The sequence below is a fragment of the Nasonia vitripennis genome, chromosome 4 (assembly GCF_009193385.2).
Source record: "Nasonia vitripennis strain AsymCx chromosome 4, Nvit_psr_1.1, whole genome shotgun sequence".
Classification (NCBI taxonomy): Eukaryota; Metazoa; Arthropoda; class Insecta; order Hymenoptera; family Pteromalidae; genus Nasonia; species Nasonia vitripennis.
Window position 1 is genome coordinate 14,365,805 of NC_045760.1, and position 19,328 is coordinate 14,385,132.

Sequence of the window (19,328 nt, forward strand, 5' to 3'; positions counted from 1 at the left end):
CTGAAGATTGCAGGGTTTAATTATGATTATTTGATTACACGATTTGTGATTATATCACATCATTACACATATTATATACATCATTTGAATTCTGGACTTTCTGACGTTCAACAGTCCCGTGACTTTCCGACAGAGGTCGGCATGTATACCAAACTTACGATCGTCTGAAAATTTAGCGAACCGTCATAATAATAAGTAGGTAGTAGAAAAGGAGTAACGAATTTTTCTTCACGATCAAGTTTTTTGCCTCTATCCAGTCTCTAAAATAAAAGAGATCTTTCGATCTCGATGGCCAACGGCAGCACTTCAATTAATAGAATAAGCAATAGTACGTAGATTCGCGAAGGCAAACATCATTATACTTAATTGTCATGGCAACGGAAGGCGATGACAATCGAAGAGAACACGGTGTCAAACAGTGCAGTGCTATCGAGATTCGGTATATTTATACAGGTATTAAAAAAGTGTGCAGCGTTGCTTAAGCATGGAAAATAACGCTTTGAGCAACGGTAGAGTACATCAACAAGAGACGACTACAACGGTGCAGCGCTTTCTCACCAACAGGCCCAGAAAAGGTACACATGCGGCACTACTTATTGAATGACAAGATCATAGGTCTTTTCCTTACAATCTAGATAATACCTAATAATATGCAGGGGATTTTTTTTTTATTTATTTATGCTGCGGATTCATGTATATTATACTTATATAAGCACACTTTAATCTTTTAGAGTCCCTCGTAAAATGAACAATGGATTAAATGTATATACTTATATATTTCGCAACAAAAACATTTAACGATCGTTGCCGGTAAAATACAGCTTTTTACAACCTGCGGAGCATTCCAATATAGGTACCTATAGCGGCTACGCTGTGTTTACAGCTCCCTCCGAAATACCAGCCGTTGAATCTAAAAACTGGCTTCTGCACCGGCATTACACCAGGCATGAGTATCGGATATGCAAAGCCCTCATCGAAAAGGAGCTAAAGGAACACGCGGAGCGCACGGAATATCCCAACTATTTGAAGGTTGCAGTTGTATACAATTGCATATTATATACACACATATGTATCGTTGATGTGCGCAGAATTCTGAAAATTAATTCTTGCATTATAGGGCTTGATTCTGAGGAAGGAAGGCAGAGTTCAGGACTCCTTGGACTGCTTCCAGAAGTGCTACAACGTCAATCCCACCAATGTTAACAACGCCAAGCAGATCGCCAAATCTCTGTACGTATACATATGATAATAGTACATACATTACGATACGTGTGACTTAAATGGTTCTTTTTTACACGGCGCAGTTAGCTTCCGAGCGTAGCGAGTGCGCTAAGCGCCGTGTAAAACTGAACGGCTGTGTCTACATTGGCGCTCTTGACTCGCGCTTGGCGCTCTGCGCGCACCGAGTGTCTCTGTAAATTGCTATTTTCGCTATTGCAGTTTGGAAAATATAACCTCTTGTTAAATTTTTTGCTGGGCAGTAAGCAAATAGTTGAGCTTTATGAGTTAAATAAAAAAATACTGTCTTTTGATCAAAAAGTGTAAGCAATGCGTCCGGATCTTCTTTTTTATTTTGAAGTAGGCTGGTATCTACTTTATTGTATGTCTTTAATAATTAGACGAAGAAAAGCAACAGTTTTCCGAAGGTGGTGGACTAAACCACATTTGAGAGAAAATATTAGACAAGCATATTCACGGTATACCCGTGTCGCGTGTCGCTGTCGCGTACCGCGTGCCGTCAGTTCACTCGTTTCGGTATTCTGGAATATTTTGGCAACGTCGCAATTTCGCTTCTGCTCTATATCGGCAATCGAACTTGCTTTGATGATTGTAACCTATAGGTTAGTTAAGAACTTTTCTTTGAAAATTGTTAAAGCTTTTCCCAAGCTGTGTCCACTTATGTTTAATTTTTATAGCTGAAAATCCATTCACAAAATATGATTGACTAAACTTTATAAAATAATTGATTATTCTGAAGTACTATAATTACCTGATAAACTGGATTGAAAATGTTCATTAACGGCTTCCGAAATGGACTCATATTGGGCACTTCTAATGTTTTTATTGCTTTAGAATTACTGAATTTCCCATATATCTGTGGGCACTTTTTTATTTCTTTGATTATAAACTTGTTCAATTCTTCATCTGCTGATTTTTTTTCCCACGTAGACATTTTGAATCAAAAGATTTTAGAAAAACTCCGTAACAGTTTTGTTGTTCTAATTCTAACCTATAGGTTACAATCATCAAAGCAAGTTCGATTGCCGATAGGAGCAGAAAAGCAGAAGCGAAATTGCAACGATGCCAAAAAATATTCCAGAATACCGAAACGAGTGAACTGACGGCACGCGGCACGCGACACGGGTATGGGTGCGTCCACAATTGAACGTATACGTTAGGGTTTACAAGGGGTTTACGTAGAACATAACGTTATGGCAGTACTGCCAATCCACTGTAGCAGACTGCAGTTGTAACGAAGGAACACACCTGCTCAAAATTTAACCTGTAAAAATGTTTAAATTTAAATTGTATGGTAATAAATTGTAAAATTCTTTTTTCAAATATAATTATAAAATGTTGTAAGAGAATGTATTATAATAAATTAGTTTCTGATTAAAAAAAAGGTCTACCACTGTCTCAAAAAAGGAAAGGAAAATAAATAACGCACATTTCCAAATGAAAATTTTATTATTATAATTAGTTAAGTAGCATAGGCAATGATTGTATGATTATGTTTAGATTAAAGCATGTTTTATACAACTTAGCCCAAGTTTTTATCATCAAGAATATCGAATAGTAAAGAGTCATAGAGAACAATTAAACAAAACTGCCCATCGATACTTATTTGCAAGACATCAATTCAAAATGGCTTTTCTGAAGATTGAAGCAATATATTGTAAACCAAATTTAATGTCAAAACTATGTTCAATTAATTATAAACTATATGCTGGAGAAAATTTTAGCATGAGCAAAATTTCAAGTTATTTATACAATGAAGAACATAATCATACAATCATTGCCTATGCTATTTAACTAATTATTATAATAAAATTTTCATTTGGAAATGTGCGTTATTTATTCTCCTTTCCTTTTTTGAGACAGTGGTAGACCTTTTTTTTAATCAGAAAATAATTTATTATAATACATTTTCTTACAACATTTTATAATTTTATTTGAAAAAGGAATTTTACAATTTATTACCATACGATTTAAATTTAAACATTTTTACAGGTTAAATTTTGAGCAGGTGTGTTCGTTTTCGTTTCAACTGCAGTCTGCTACAGTGGATTGGCAGTACTGCCCAAAACGTTATGTTCTACGTAAACCCCTTGTAAACCCTAACGTATACGTTCAATTGTGGACGCACCCTAAACCCCTTGTAAACCCTAACGTATACGCTCAATTGTGGACGCACCCCCAGTCAAGAGTATCGTATAGAATTTTATAGCACAGACTGCTAAAATCCGCAAGTCTCGCCTACTCGTGACTAAAGTAATCCTTATTTGCACCGTGAGGTTAGCGCACGAGCGTAGCGAGTGTGATGAACACGGTGCAAAAAAGGACTACTTTAGTCACAGATAGGCGTGACTTATCAGCGGATTTTAGCCACACTGTGCTATAAACAATTACTGCTATTTTACTGATATAAAACTGTGTAGCGATATAAGTACGTACTATACCTATATATTTTCTGCGCGAGTAACAGGTTCCTTTTGGGCGACCACAAAAGAGCCATTGAAGTATTTCTCGAGGCCGAAAAGATGGTTGATTCACCCGACTGGGAAATTCATTACAACTTAGGTAGTATACACGCAATTAGATTCAAATTAATTTCCGTAAATTTGATAATTTTTTCCAACTCCTGGTGTTTGTTTTTCCTTTGCAGGCGAGTGTTATATGAGAGCGAACCAGCTGGAAAATGCAAAGAACCATCTGCTAACGGCAACAGAGTTGACGAAAAACGAGAGCCCATACTTCGCGCTTGTCAAACTCTACGTCATGGAGGATCGAATTATTGACGCCGTATCCGTTTACACGGAAGCATTATAGTAAGCAGTGCATTCCGCGTTATACTTTTTCGCTTCATAAATGGATTTTCAGCATTGTCAATACGAGCTTCTAAATGTTGAAAGAAGACTAGAACGTTATTGTTATTGCATAGATTATCGTTTTGAAGGCAATATGAATCAGTATAATTAAACTTATTAAATTAAAAGGAATTAGATGCGGGTCCACTGTGGATAATGCACAATTATTCCCCAGTGTGGTTATATAAGGGATCATCGTCAATTTAAATTCAGATTTTGCGCAACGAAAAACAAAACGGGCAAAAGATACTAATTAAAACAAAATTATGATAAACCACGACATAGTTGCCATCTGTAATTTAATTATGCATCATTTTACGAATTTGGAAGTTTATATATCAATATTTCACAGAATATAAAATTCAAAATTAATAAAATGATGGATAATTACATTACGGATGGCACTTGGTTTTATTATGAGCAAATTAGTTTCTTTTGTCATCTGCTACTTTGTGGCGCGAAATCTCGATTTGAACTGACTATTACGGTCCCTTAATCTTGTTTTTTAAGCAAAGTGGAAAATTCCACAATAACGCTATAATCAATACAATAAATAAAATCGGCCTTATATATTTGACGCTATGGAAAAACAGAAAATACTCACCGCTTATAATTATGCTGCGAATCAACTACGGGGCATCAAAATCAATATTTGAATAATGAATAAATTCTTGTGATTCACAGAATTTACCAGCCGTCTTATTGGAAATGAAATATTCACAAAATAGATCTCGGAAAATTCAATCAAGTCATGTTCGGTAAAACTGATTTCGTATTATATTAGAAATTTTTCAATCCCCATTACTTTGTGCTCGAAAATCAATCTCTGGGAAAAAAAGAATTAATTTTTTTTTATTTGAAAGTTTTATTCATTTTTTTACATAAAAAATAATCATTCATAAATAACGCGTCGATTGTAAGGTATGCAAGATGTGTTAGGGACAAGCCGAAGATAGGATTCAACAATAATCATTGAAAACTATTAATGTTCTAAACCATACTTTATTAATAAGACTAATTAGAATGGTCGACGCTTGACCTCCTTCTCTCGCGAGTCGCCTCCGGTAACTGTCGCTACGCTTATTACTCGCCGCCGAAAACGTCATCGATGACGGCCGAGGAAGGGCGAAGAAAGCCGAGCGCATTGCTTATATTACATCATTCCTTTCATCTCGCTCTCTTCGCGATCGACTCGGTAAAACAGGCAACTTTTATACATTTATAAGATCCTATCCGTAACACAAGATAACAACTATAGCTTATCTCCACGTCATGGATCGTCTGGTATTTGTATGCTCTATCTATATGTTGCAATGTTGAAGAATGTTATGCATTCGAATCTACGCGAATGTATATAATTTGACGTGGCTGTAATTTTTAGAATTCGTTGACTTGGCTTATTTTTGAATAGTCTTGGTTATGTTTCTTTTTTCTTTGTGGATTATACCTAGCCAGTAGCATATACTACAGCTTTGACTATATATACTGTTGTTTCAGCGCTGTGCCCGAAAGTGAGGAAATAGCAACGGAGCTGGGTCTGATGTATCTCGGATTAGGCGATACAAAGCGAGCTTTTCAGCAGTTTGGCACGGCCTTGGCTCAGTCAGCCAATTACGCCAAAGCCACTTTACCGATGGCCTACGTGATGCAGGTAAACATGTACATCTTTCCGGCAAAAAAGAACAATTACCGTCTGGAAAACTTCTCGTGCGAACTTGTACCGCTATGTAAAATGTTACACACCGCGGCAAGTAAACCGCACACAGTACACTGTGTCCATGTAGATATAAGAGCTTTTGCGCTGTATGTATGTGCTTTTACTCTGTTCATTAGTCTCACGGAGAATTCGACGTCGCCTTCTCCAAGTACAAAATCGCCGCTCAGTCAATGTCGGAATCCTGGGCCCTCTGGAACAACGTCGGCATGTGCCTCTACGGAAAGCAGAAATACGTTTCCGTAAGTCCGCGCCTCGTATACAATATATAATATAAATTACTATTATTATACACACATTATTTTCATGTATAGTATGCCGTTATATTACACCGCTTATCGCCTGCCAGTGCACTGAACTCTCGGAAATATAGGCTTATGAAAAGAAGAGATAATATAAGGGAATATAACTACACACGCGCGGATGACATAATAAAATGTGAGAGGGGCACGCGCGGGAGGGCAGTAGGAAAGGGGGCGCCGAACTTGTGATTAGGGGAGTACGACATTCTGAGCTATGTTTATATTAGAAAGGGGCGAGCGCCTCCAATTAAAGGCGACGTGCGCCATTATACATAACGCTCGCATATAGCCCGCTCTCGCGCGGCTGCCGCGCATAAATAAATAATCGAACAAAAACGACTCGGATGCTAAATCGTCGTTGAAATTCACGCTCTGTACGTAAGTTTTCTCTTTTCTTTAAAAATAATTGAAGTGACACAAACGCGATGAGCGAACAATTAGAATAACGATTTTGAATTAAATGTGAACTGCGTCATCGTGCTTTCGTCTCGTCGCTGGCTTTACAAGAATAAAAGGACGACTTCAAGTTCCTAGTTAACGCTCCGTGGAGCTTGAGGAACGATATATAGTTTTGACTTATTACGCAACGGTCTATATTCCGCGCAGTAAAGTTCGAGCAGAGACAGAGAGCTGCTGCATGATGTCGCGCGCGTCTTTGTACACGTTGAGAAAACTGTCAGGAACGATTTTATCCTTCGAAAATGTAACCATTCTCCGAGATGATTTATTCAGATTTATGGAAATTGTTGCGACGATCCCCCTCTCCCTTTCTCTCTGCTTCTCCCGCAGTCGTGCGCTCTTCGCTCTACTCTACTCTGTGTGCTCCTCCGAATCTTGACATATTCGAATATAAGCGCGTATACCGAATTATCAATTTTCTACCCAAAATCTTCGCAAAATATAGGTGTATGAAGACGCGCAGCGAGGAATGCCAATATTTATAACAAGACCGCGAACCGCGTGTATTTTTCTCGTCGCTCTCTCGCTTTATATATATATAGGAAATTTCCAAACACCGCCGCGCCGTGTCTCGCATCATTTTTATTTTCCAAACTTGGGAAAAATATGTTATGTCCATCGCTCTCCAGAAGCAAGAAAATGGAATAAAAGTATATACAGCGGAGAATATAACTTTTGCTCTGTGTGTGTGTGTGCGCGCGCGCACGCGCGCGTTTTACGTACATCGGGGACTTAAAGGGGATGGATCGTTTTCGGCGCCGCTATACACGACGATTCTTCCCTTCTCTGAATGACCGTTTATAATCATCATAGAGCATATTGTAATAAGCGAGTTTCTCTTACAAATCATGCCAGAGCCGGCGGATTTTGATGAATTTTTCACGCAGATTACGGATCGGCGAGAGTGATTAATGTGCGCGAGATCGCAAGTTCCGCCAGTGACCTTGCCGGGAAAAACGCAGCGCCGCGCGACAGCCTTCTCGTGAATATTCACTATAAAGAAATGCGGTATATCCGAGGGTTATTCCGGTATGCTGATATTCAAATGTGAATCGTATTAAATGTTGATTCGTCGTATAGACACAAGCTTCCGAAAAACATGCCAGGCGAGCATGCAAACTTCTGATGGTTTTTTCCCCTCTCAGCGCTTAATAAAGCCAATTTTCCGGTATCGTATATCGTACACGGTATAAGAATGTGATTCCTGTACATAGTATAAACCACGAGATAAAATGCAATCGGACAGCCTTAGACTGAAAGCGCCCGATATGCGTTTATTAACGCGCAGCAACTTGTGAAAAAAGAAGGTCGTTCTCTGCTCTGATTCCAGCGAAATAGGAACTTTTTTTTGCCGCAGCTTCGACGTAAATAGCAATAACTCGTTGTGGAATTATAACGCGGACTAAGCTCTAGTTTACCAGAAGCGGCAATAAGTTTTCCAAGTACACGCATTTATACGATTAAAACTGGTAAGTCGTGACTCGCGGGCGTGTACATGGAGAGCAGTAAATTCGAGCTCGGGAGTATATATAGTCTGAGACAATTTTGGGCCGGAGGCTGCATAGTGCAACGTCATGCATGCACGTGTCTGCATATGCAAGGGCTAACAAGCTGCGCGTTTGTTTTCCAGGCGATCACGTGTCTGAAGCGAGCTCACTACCTAAACCCTTTGGCGCTCCCAGCCGCCTGCAACCTGGGCATCGTGTACCTGGCGACTGGTCAACCAGCTTCAGCGGCAATTTACCTGTGCGCGGCCGTAGCGGCCGGTCCCAACAGCGCCATGCCTTACCTGCTTCTCGGACGTGAGTATATTATACTCGTTTATTCGTCATTCTGCTAAGAGCCAGCTACTCTCTCTCTCTCTCTCTCTCTCTCTCTCTGTCTCTGTCTCCTTATTAAAATCTCATCTGGCGCATCTCGAGCTGGAAAAGGACGAGCCGCAGAGGGGAGGTTCGAGAGGAAAATTGATGCGCCGAGAAGAGAGGGAGAGAGAGAGAGAGAGAGAGAGAGAGAGAGAGAGAGAGAGAGAGAGAGAGAGAGAGAGTGCGCGCTCGGGCAGCGATTGCAAGTCGATTGTAATTCGATCGAGGGTTGTCTGGGATCTATAGTGGCGCTGAAGCGACTGGAGGACCTCGAGGGCGCGGAAAGAGCCTTGGAAAAGGCGCACTCGCTCGCTCCCCAGGACCCCCAAGTGCTCATTAATTATGCGGTTGTGTTGGACGCCGGGAGGAAGGAGGAGCGCGCGCGGGAGATGCTCGGCGTTCTCAGCGACGTGGCCGGGCTCATCGATGTCGAGAGTCAGGTCAGTATTATTATAGATATAAGTGGCCTCTAAATGCCGATGATGCGCGCGTAATGCGGAAATTCCGCTCACGCAGCTGCTGCGGATGTTATTCGACTATACTCTCGGCAGTGATTTTCTTTTTCCTCCTTCATCTCTTTGCAGCTGCTCCGCTGACCCTTGCTCCGCCTCGTCGCTGCTATTAGTCTGCGAGACGCTGAATTATTGAGAAAGTACGCGCGAAGAGTGCAGTGCTCGCGAAATTGCCACGTATGTACGTGTGCGCGTATAGCCCCGCGGAGTCGTCCGGCGTCTTATCTGTACAATGGCCGGTCATGCGACTCCAGCGCGCAGCTCGCAAACTTTTTCCTCCGCCGTCGTTATTCATCGTCCGACGCGGGCTTCGTAACTTTGCTTTTTACGAAACACTTCATTGTTATTGTTACATTATTCGAGGCGAGTTTGCTGCTTTTGCTGTGTTAGACGCGCGATCGGTTAAAACGTTGCCGAAAGGGCTAATAATGGATTCGCTTTTACATGAGATAGCTGCATCGATTTTTCTCTCAAATCCGCCGCGCCCGATGAAGACTCAGCCTTATATGGACACGTATATACCTCAACTTTAAGCTATGTATAATATGCATCGCGCCAAAAGCTGCAGCGTTAAACTCCGATATAACTCCCCCCCCCCCTCGAGATGAAGGAGTTAAATTTGTTTTCGAAAGTCGCTCTCGTTCTTTTTTCAACACACCGTACAGTTTAATTAACCGATTAAGCTCTATAAGCTAATGAGGAACTTTGCAGCTTGTAAAGAGCGAGGCTGACCAGTGATCGACTCTTGCTACTTGCAGATAACAAAGATGGCCAAGCAGCTGGCGGCAAAACTGCAAACGGACGATAAATCCTTCAGCCCGCTGTTTGCGGAGGAGGAACGGACGTTGACCGAGGACGAGGTCTGAGAGGCCAAGGCAAACAAGGGACTTTATAAATGTTGCTGCGCACCGGCGCTATATATATATAGCTTGTCTGTTTTTCTTTTCGTGCAATTCACTCCCTCCGGCAGCGTCGTTCTCCCCCCTTTCTTTCTGTCGCGAGACTCTGTGTCAAAATCGATCGCTCGCGCGACTTAATCTCTGGAATCGTGTCTACTTTAACGATAATTAAACTCTCTCTCTCTCTCTCTCTCTCTCTCTCTCTCTCTCTCTCTCTCTCTCTCTCTCTCTCTCTCTCTCGAGAAGGCATTTCATTCCTCGCGCGCGGACGCATAATTAATGAAGTTGGCGCAACTGATTCTTCCTCGGCACGCAAAGCAAGTTTATTTCGTTTAATCACGCTCACGGTAATCTCCTGCACATGCTTTCCTCTCTCTCCCTCTCTATCCGCGTACAAACTCGCTCAATGTTGATTCGATAAATATAGTAAACTATCGCGCGCGACTAGCTTGATTAAAGTTTTGAAACGCGCGCGATCATTCGTTCAATAACGGCTTTGTTTTATAAGTAAATAAATTTTGCGTTTGTTTTCCATCGAATAGTTTATGCTGAATGTTTGCGCCTCAATGCGTGTGCAGTATATTAAGAAAGTTGTTCATAAATGGAGAAAAAACTTTTGCAAACTGTGAGAATATCTTTTGATAAGCCCGAGTTATTATTACGTATAATTTTTTATTTTCACGGATCGTGATGTTGACAGGCGGATCCGATCCGCGAAAATTGAGCTATTACCCTCGAGCAATTTCGATCTCTATAACGCGTAGCATTACACAACATTCGGGTAATGGAGATCCTAATTTATCGGTCTACTTGGCATTACAGTTATAGTTCGACGCGCGTACAACGACACTGCTATATCATATGTTGTATACGTAGCCGGAGGGAAAAAATGATGAATGGGACTAAAATCATAATTATCAGGTTGTGTGTGCACGGGGAATTGGAAAGAAAATATACTCGAATAAGTGTGTGGGCATAAAGCAATGTTCGCCTTTATTTTACAACAATATTTTGAGATTTACATAGTTATTGTGTAAGCTGGTTGAGACATTCAGATATTCGGAGACAATAAGCCGGGCTCAGAGGCTGCAAATCTCCTGAAAGTTAATGGAGGTAACATTTTTCTTTTCTCAACCTTTATATACGTTTCCGTTTATCTACGTACCGACGATACACGAGGGTGCTCTGTCGCGATGCTCGAATTTTTTTACAAATCAATCATTGTGTAACGATCATTATCGAACATTAAACTAACATACAACACGACAAGGATGCTATCTTTCGTTGTCGATACTCGGATGATCTTACGTCTGGTTTTGAGTGAAATTAAAAACTTTTATGTAATCACTATCGTTACGCAACGTTCCCCGACGACTTCTAATTAAAAAGCTTTATTTACAGAGTGAAAAACTAATAAACAAACAAACGAAGAACTCGATCAATCTATAGTCGCGGGATTCAGTTGTCCTCCCACGTAATAAATCTTTGTACAGAGAAAGAGATCTCTCTCCTCGGGTTCTGTGTATCACAAAAGCTTCAGGAACGTTTCGGAAACACGAGAATCGCGATAAGCAGATAAGAATAATTGTGAAAAACAAGCTCCGCGCTATGCCTTTTCCGTGATTCCGTCGCTAGATCACGTTGCACTGCAGTAATGCACGAGCTCTACGCATTTTCTGTAAGGATCGCGAAAAATGTCTCGGCTTCGTATATTATAATATTTATACGCGCCGATTTGACACTGTGCGCACGAGAGCCGTTATAGGTGTAACGAAGCGCGCGACCTTCCACGCACATGAGAGTAAATGGAAATCTTGTGGAGGGACATCGAGCGAGGAAAAGTCCTTGTACGCAGTGGAACAAGTGGCTCCCGAGATCCACGAGTGCAGTCCAAATATGCTCATCCTATATACTTTTGCCAGGAACTGCCGTACATACGGATAGGTATACAGAGCTGCAGTCGCTTGTCTGTCTAGCTTGCCTGCTGCAGGGACGAGGGATATACTATACACGGGACGAATGTCCAGGAGAGGGAGGTAGGGAGGATTGTCGATATCGACGTTGGCGAGAACTTTAATCTCGGAGGAATTTTCGCAGCCAGACCAAACGACAAAGAGTAGTCGACGACGCCATTGCGGTGTGTGTGTGAGCGCGCGCCAGCCCGTGTGTTAGTGGGGGTGGGGGCAGAGGGAGAAAATTGTTTCTCGGCCTCAAACACCTGCGCTACGCGGGTGAAATAATCGTATCCGAGACGGCGTCTCTGTACATTCTGCTTCTCATCGGGCCGCTATGGTGGAGGATGAGAAAAAGGGTATACCGCAGCCCATCCGCAGATTCGCGCGACAATCATCGGGGAGAATCGTGGTCAGACGTAGGTGCTCTGGATGTCGGTCTGATGGGTGCAGGCCGGCTGCCACTTGCCGACGACGATGCTGGGCTTGAAGAGCCGACCGAAGGTCGTGCGGAACTGCCGCGACATCGAGCAGTAGAGGATGAAGTTGACGGCGCCGTTGAAGAGCGCGAGGATGTCCATGATCTCGCCGAGGCTGTGGTAGCAGCTGCGGAAGAAGCAGTCGCCGAGCAGCGCCGAGAGGAGGCCCAGGACGCCCTGGGGGATCTCGGTTATGAGGAAGAGCAGCAGCACCGCGACGAGCATCCGCGTGGTGCGGTCGGCCCGACGCTCCGATCTGCCGCCCGTCGCCGGCGTGTCCGTTAGCTGACCGTCCAACGGCCGCAAAAGTCGCCTCCGGGTCTTGGCTCTACTTGGGATTAAAATTGCACTCGTTAGTTATTCCTCCCGAAAACGCTGACTCTCTCCGCGCGTTGGCGTTCGAAGTTACTTCGCCAACTAGGCGGGCGTCCCTACGAGTGTGTATAAACACTGCTATATTATTCGTGCTATGCGCGTGGCGACTGTATATAACCAGCTCTCCTCGCGGCTATATCGGACACAACCTTTACGATTCTCTTGTAGAATGTGCATTAGACATTATTGCTTCAATTGATTGAAAATGTTTAGATTAGCAGTATAGTCTTTCAGGCATGACGTTTCTCAGTTGTCTATATGAGCAAAGTGCATTGAGAATTAAAAAACGCCCAGTAGCAAGTGTAAATTGCAATCCAAGCCGAAGGCGATGGAAGCAAACACTTATTGCTACGGGCTCGCCATTTTATCTCCTGCCGGCGATATCCTATATTTTTTGCAACACCTTTTGCCGGCTAAAAGTATACCAGATTCGATATTTGGCACTTTTATATAGCTAAGGTGTTAAGCAAAAACTATGGGCTGCACTAAGGGCTAAGAAAAAAGCCCACTTATTATACTATTAATTAAACGATTGTACATTACGCAACAATGTGGGATTATACAAAGAAATCAGTACACTAATAACTCGTGTGTCGATATAAATTCTGCGAACAATATCACAAGCTGTCTATATTAATGCACTTATATAGTATAGTGTGTGTTGATTTCTCGTCGTTTACACATATATCCGTGCGATTGATTTTGCATCCCATACTCACTTGTACAGGGCCTGTATGAGACGACAGCTGATGACCGTAAGAACAAAGCAGGGCAACAGTTTGACGAGTACACCCAACAACCAAAAGTTTAGCCTGTATAGAAGGCCCCGATCGTCATCGCTCGACGGGCCTCTACTTGCGTCAACGTGATACAGCACCACAGGGCCGTTTTCTTCCATCAGCTTCTGTTCCCGTATCTATAAGATTGATAAAGGCATTATTCGTCGAGATTAATAAATTCAAATTTTTCGCGATTCTCCATAGAATTTCGCCGGATTTCGCAGGAGAGAACATTGAAGTATGCACGGTATTGTTGAATTCCAGTTTATTATATATCAAGCATTATTAAACGATCCCTCTATAGGATCGATGCATAATGAAATAACAAGTTTACTTCTGATGAGCGAATTTGTCGCACGAAAAAAGGTCGACATTGAAAACGGGTTGGATCGATTGGATCTTTCGGAAGCACGTGCAAAATTGCAAGAGTAAATAAATAGCGCTTGGTAAAGCAAACCATTTTCAAAATTCCAGTTGTATATTACCTATAATTATGGATTGAAAACGCTTTGGTTGGAAAAGTGCGTCGAAAGAGAGAAAAAAGTCGCTTCCGCAATTGATATATGTACTCACCCCGAAAACGAAGTAGCTGGGCGCGCAGGCGAGTCCGGCTGCCAGCAGGCTGCAGAGCAGCGCGAGCCTGCACCTCGCGGGCGTGCACCAGCTGCGGCTGCACTGGGGGAACCTGTGCGCGGGCACGTGAGTTCGGGCTTACATGCGATAACTCGATTTATGTTCACGATCGTTCCTCTCATACCTGACGGCGATGTATCGCCAGACGGCGAGGCTGAGGGTGAGGGCGATGCTGATGGTGTGCAGCAGCTGGCTGAAGTGCATGTGGAAGAGGACGAAGACGGCCCAGCCGTAGGGAAAGTGCCTGCGCTCGGGCAGGACGATGTACTCGTAGATGGCGAAGGGCACGTACTCGAGCATGACCAGGACGTCGGCGGCGGCGAGGCCCGTGAGGATCCGGTTGATGGGGGCGCGGCGCAGCTCCTTGCGCGTCAGCACCGCGACGTTCAGCAGGTTGGCCAGGGTGCCGAAGCCGCAGACGAGGAGCGCCACGTAGCCGTGGTAGGCGCGGTACGAGGCGGCGAAGCGGCGCACGAGGCTGCCGCAGTGGCAGGGCCCGCAGGAGCAGCCGCCGCCGGTGCCGCCGGTGCCGCCGGTGCCGCCGATGCCGGCGCTCGAGCCGAAGTTGTTCACGTAGTCGAGGTCCTCCTCGGTGATGTTCAGTCGGCGCAGCAGCTCCGTGTAGTTCGACAGCTGGTGCGCCAAGGGCTGCTGATGCTGGCCCAGCTGCAGAGCGGCCTCGTTCATCTTGAACGCACGCGTCTCGCGCCGCTGCGCTACGCGTGTACCATCGGCGCCCGGCGAATTAGCGCACGTCCCGGGCCATCTGTAAGGGCGAAATTTTAACTCGCTGATTGTTTTATGATCATATTACGGCTGGGCGCGCGCGGGAGGGCAAGTTATTTTTCAATCTTGTAAACTCATCAGCTTGATTGTACGCCCTACCCTAACTAGTAAAACTCGAGGAGAAACTTCCTATTTCGCGCGATAAGGCGAAACTTTATTCCGATGATCTATAGTAACTCGCCGATATCTTCATTGGTTGGCGTGCGAACTTTCCTCGAATAAAGTCAATAACCTATTTATACAATAAAACATTTATAAGAGTGGGAGTTTCGCAACCGAGCAACCGACTTATCTCTGACGTTGATGGATAGAATTATCGAGTTCTCTGTACCCGAGAATCCGTGAATGAATCCGTGAGTGAAATAAAACTACCTACATTTTTGAATTCGAAAACGGCGAAAACAAACACAATTTGGGACACGCGCTCGGATCACTTGTTTTGTGTAATTGTACATGCTTGTAATAATGCAAAACCATGTTCCAACACCAAAAGAGTGCTTTGTGGCACTGTTTTCTCGGCCACTAAAATTCATCGAAAGCTAGCCATTGTTCGACGGCATCAAACAGCTAAATAAAAAGCAAAAACTTTTGGCCCAATAAAGCATTTTCAATGCATTTTATTTAATTAAAGCTCTTTTCCCACTGCCCTCAAGCGTTAGGTATACATTAATTTGAGTGGCCTAGAAAACAGTGTGTGCCGACGGCACTTTTTCAGCGTTGAAACGTGGCTTTGCATTGTTTTAAACATTATAGAAGGTATGCGTCGAAATGTGTATTTTTCCCGTTGAGTTCCCCGTACATACTTTTTGCACTCCAAAACTACATAATTATGCTCATTCGCTTGAGAATTCTAATTAAGTTCGAAAAATTGTAATTATTTTATTAACGAATTTCGCAAACCTCTCGAGAAATTCCAGCCCGCGAACTGGAACCGAGCTTTGCGAGAAAAGGATGTAAATAGGTATAGACGATACGCGCAAGCAACGAGCAAGTATTATGTCTTGATTAATTACGCATCTCGCACCTTTTTCCAATAAAAAGTTCTCGATTCTACTTCGCAGTCTTGTATGTTGGAATGCATGCGTACGTTAGGGCCTTATATCAATCTCTCAGACGAAGGACTCCTTTATCAGAAAGCGACGTCGCAGATTAAAATTTAGCTGCGCGCTCGAAGCCCGCAAGATAACGAAGCGTCGGTTTTATTACTGTCTTATTTGTTTATAAAATCAATAAAAACGAGTTCGCGTTTCGTATTGCGCCTCCGCCGCTCTCATTATGCTTCGTATAAAATAATGATCGCGCGCGAAACAGCGCGAGGCGAGTATAAGCTGGAATTTAATTAGAGTGCCGAATTCTTTTCGAGCTCTTTGTCCTGCGGGGGATGTACTTCCCCGCAATTCTTTTATTCCATCTCGAGCTCGTTGGCTATACGTTCTACGCTTTTGCAGTTGAAAGGGAGGTTCGATGGAGCGTGCAGAAATATAAGCGGTATGGTTATTAGCGATACGCGACACCGAAGTGCCAAGCTGAGTGTAGGCATGACACATTCGATCTGAAGTCGTACATATTTGAGCTTTTATAGTTTAAGTATATGTGCGGGACGTATAGGCTCGATAGCGGAAGCTGCCTTCCCCAAAAATATTTTCAATAATAATTTCAAAGTATTATATGTAATGAATATTTGCTACTAAAATAATCAACTTTATATTGTTGAATAATCAAAAGAATGAAGCTATGGATGCAATTTTAATTATTACAACTGAATTGTTCAAACTTTATGCACGTGAATAATGAAAAAGTGTCAAAACGCCTGATACCTATATATAACGTAACTCAGCGTATCGTCAAGCCAAGGTGTCTTATCGCCCTATGGAAGCCAAGCCTTGGTATAGTGCCTCCGAACCATCGCTTTCTGTCCGCCCTATATACCTTACTTCGATATTTATTGACAAAGCAAAGAAACTGGGTATATCGTTACGGCGCTCCGAAGCCTTATTTTTCACTCGATCAATCTACGGCGCGGGACGTCTTGCTTTTCTCCTCCTTGTTCTTCGTCCTACGACGTCATTCTTTTTCTTCTTGTCCAGCCTCTTTTGATAACATCCTTTCGGTTCTCGCATTATCTACAATGATAGCTTGTGACAATGGAAGGATCTATTGAAATTTAAAATGTCGGCTTCAGGTATAAAATACTCGCTTTTTTCCTCGCTTTTTAATAGTTTAAGTTTTCAAAGAAAAATCATCCTCAATTTAAAAAGACCAGCATATATGCATTTTTAAGTTATAATTTAAGTTATGAATACGCAGGTCGACCAATTTATTATTCTTTCGATTTTGTTCAACGTTACTATCAAGATCTCTTTGCGATCTACTTCTGTAAAAAACTGCTACGCCTTATATATATATAGGATCTTGAAAAAAATATACAACATTGTTTGATATGCGCTGTGTGTACGGAAGCTAGCTGAGCTGTGATGCCACCGTACGCTAAAACATTTACGAAAAATCCGTTTTCAGAAAAGCTGTTCGATAATAATAAATGCGTGTGTCAGCTCGTTGCCATGGGCGCAAAGTTATGCGCTTTGACAGCTCCTGGGAGAGGTAATTTTAAATGATTTTGGCTTTCAAGGTCCTATATATAAGAGCCGCAGCAGTTTTTTTTTTCAAAAGGAACGGCATATTTTCTCATTCACTCACTGACGCAATAGCGAGGAGCAATTATGCAGGTATGCACATCTGATACCGTAGAATAATTCAATTCCGTCTCGTGTATCAGCTGTACCTTAGCGCGATAACAGAACGCAGCAGCTCGTCGCGCGGTGTCGTATAGCTACTTATATTAGTGTAACGCAGCGGAAAGCTCGCGCCGGCGTCAGCTATACATAGAATATCTCTCGGTATCTATGGTTTTTGCCATCAAAGGAAATAGGGGCGAGATTGGAATAAGAGAGGCCGAAGAGAGACGGGAGGGGGAATACGAGCGTCATTTCGCACCAAGGAGATTCTCATTAAGGGCGCTCTCGAAAAGAGTCTCGCGATAATATTGACTTGAGCCAGAAAGCAGGATTTTCCTATAGCCGACGTCGGCCAGAAACTCCGTATATTCTATACTCCTCATTCGTATAAAAATCTTACATCCACGAGGTAATGAAATAAAGCTTGACGCGCGAATGGACGATGCGACGATGGCTATAATGCACACACGCACACGCAGGCACACAGGCACAGGGGGTTTTATTTTACATACTGATGCGCGGGGGTTTCTTTCGATCCATCGTAAACAAATTTGCGGCGCGTGCTGACTTCGATTTCGACGAACTTGCGAACTGCAGAATGTATAATATAAGACCGGAGCGAGAGCAAATATCAGCGGCTGATGGAAGAGTGTGCGTGTCGTGTATGTATGCAGTGTATATAAGAGCGAGGGGTGACTGTCGCACACGCGCGACCCCTTCTTCGTTTCGATGATGATGCAGCCACTTCGATCAATCCATCGCTTCTTTCGATGCGTATTATATGTGGCGACATCGGGAGTATGCACGCGAGGGTGGCGACGAAAACGCGGTCAAGATATATAGTTATTCGATGAGAGATATGCCGAGGCGATAATATACATAACCTTTTTGCATATACTTATATATAGATCGAAAAAGGAACAAACTTTTCCACAAAAATTAGACACCGCGTGTTCTGGGGAAAATAGTGAAACGATATTTGGCAAATAAAAAGTTTGCGAGAACAATAATCCGTATGCTTGCCAAGTAAACTTGCTGCAAGTAAATTTTACTAGAAAAACAAGCATAAAAAATTTAGAATCCCTGTGTAAGCCGATTTTTATCCGTGAAAGCGCGCTTCGTTTATTTTCGCGGAGCTTTACAAAAGTGCTGGAGGAATTTCAGTTTAGGTTGCCATTATTGTCTTTTTCGGCTTGTTAGCTCGCGAGACGTGTTGTCCGTTTCGTTATGCGTATTAATTAATTGTACCGTATTAATAAATTGGATTTCAATGAAAAGCCGCGAGAAATTAATGATGCTTTAGCTGTATGTGCAAATCCAGAAAGACACTTCAGTGGGTCTGAGTGAACAAATTTGAAATTTGAGGGCACACCTCCTAGACCAACTTTTTGGGGTTCTTTAGGCCACCCAGAACCCGAAAAACAAAATGTGTATTACTAGGTTCGAAGTATAAGAAGAGAGCTTCAATTTAAGGGCTGGTGAGTTAAAAATAATTGCTTAGAGAAAAAGTTGTCTTGGATTGAAAATAGCGAAAAATCATTCATTTTCTCAATTTTTAAAATCTTTATAACTTTTGATCCCAGCCGTCAATTTCAACCATCCGGGGCTCTAATTAAAGCTTATTACTTTTACTTTTGTTTTCGAAAATTTAGATCAACCTTTTTATTGTTTGATCAGTTATATATAATTGCCCATCAATTATAGCTGTTTTTTGATCTTTTTCGTTGTCATATATATATATATATATATATAT

At 42.6% G+C, this 19,328-nt stretch overlaps 2 protein-coding genes across 8 annotated transcripts in view; one reads left to right on the forward strand and one right to left on the reverse strand.

Moving 5' to 3' along the window:
- Positions 1–10,845, forward strand: LOC100680236 (Bardet-Biedl syndrome 4 protein). 2 transcript variants are annotated; one of them, XM_031928479.2, is made up of 10 exons: positions 1–575; positions 854–1,029; positions 1,118–1,230; positions 3,707–3,801; positions 3,887–4,049; positions 5,586–5,739; positions 5,922–6,044; positions 8,194–8,365; positions 8,672–8,865; positions 9,696–10,845. In XM_031928479.2, exons 1-10 carry the CDS (start codon positions 485–487, stop codon positions 9,801–9,803), a joined length of 1,389 nt encoding a protein of 462 aa, XP_031784339.1. In that variant the 5' UTR covers positions 1–484; the 3' UTR covers positions 9,804–10,845. The 2 variants fall into 2 exon arrangements, with proteins under 2 accessions (XP_031784339.1, XP_008208516.2); XM_008210294.4 differs by having other exon boundaries at positions 884–1,029.
- LOC100117304 (sex peptide receptor) overlaps positions 10,803–19,328 on the reverse strand; it is a 26,672-nt gene continuing 18,146 nt past the window's right edge. For 4 of the 6 annotated variants that reach the window (XM_031928482.2, XM_031928480.1, XM_031928483.1 and 1 more), the window contains exons 2-5: positions 14,179–14,820; positions 13,995–14,106; positions 13,362–13,558; positions 10,803–12,598 (exon numbers count right to left, since the gene is read on the reverse strand). In XM_031928482.2, coding sequence (XP_031784342.1) covers positions 12,202–12,598; positions 13,362–13,558; positions 13,995–14,106; positions 14,179–14,741 — 1,269 coding nt within the window. In that variant the 5' untranslated portion in view covers positions 14,742–14,820 and the 3' untranslated portion in view covers positions 10,803–12,201. Of the gene's footprint in view, positions 12,599–13,361; positions 13,559–13,994; positions 14,107–14,178; positions 14,821–16,657; positions 16,964–19,328 lie in introns of all 6 variants that reach the window. The other 2 variants (XM_031928481.1, XM_016987983.2) reach the window with 2 other exon arrangements.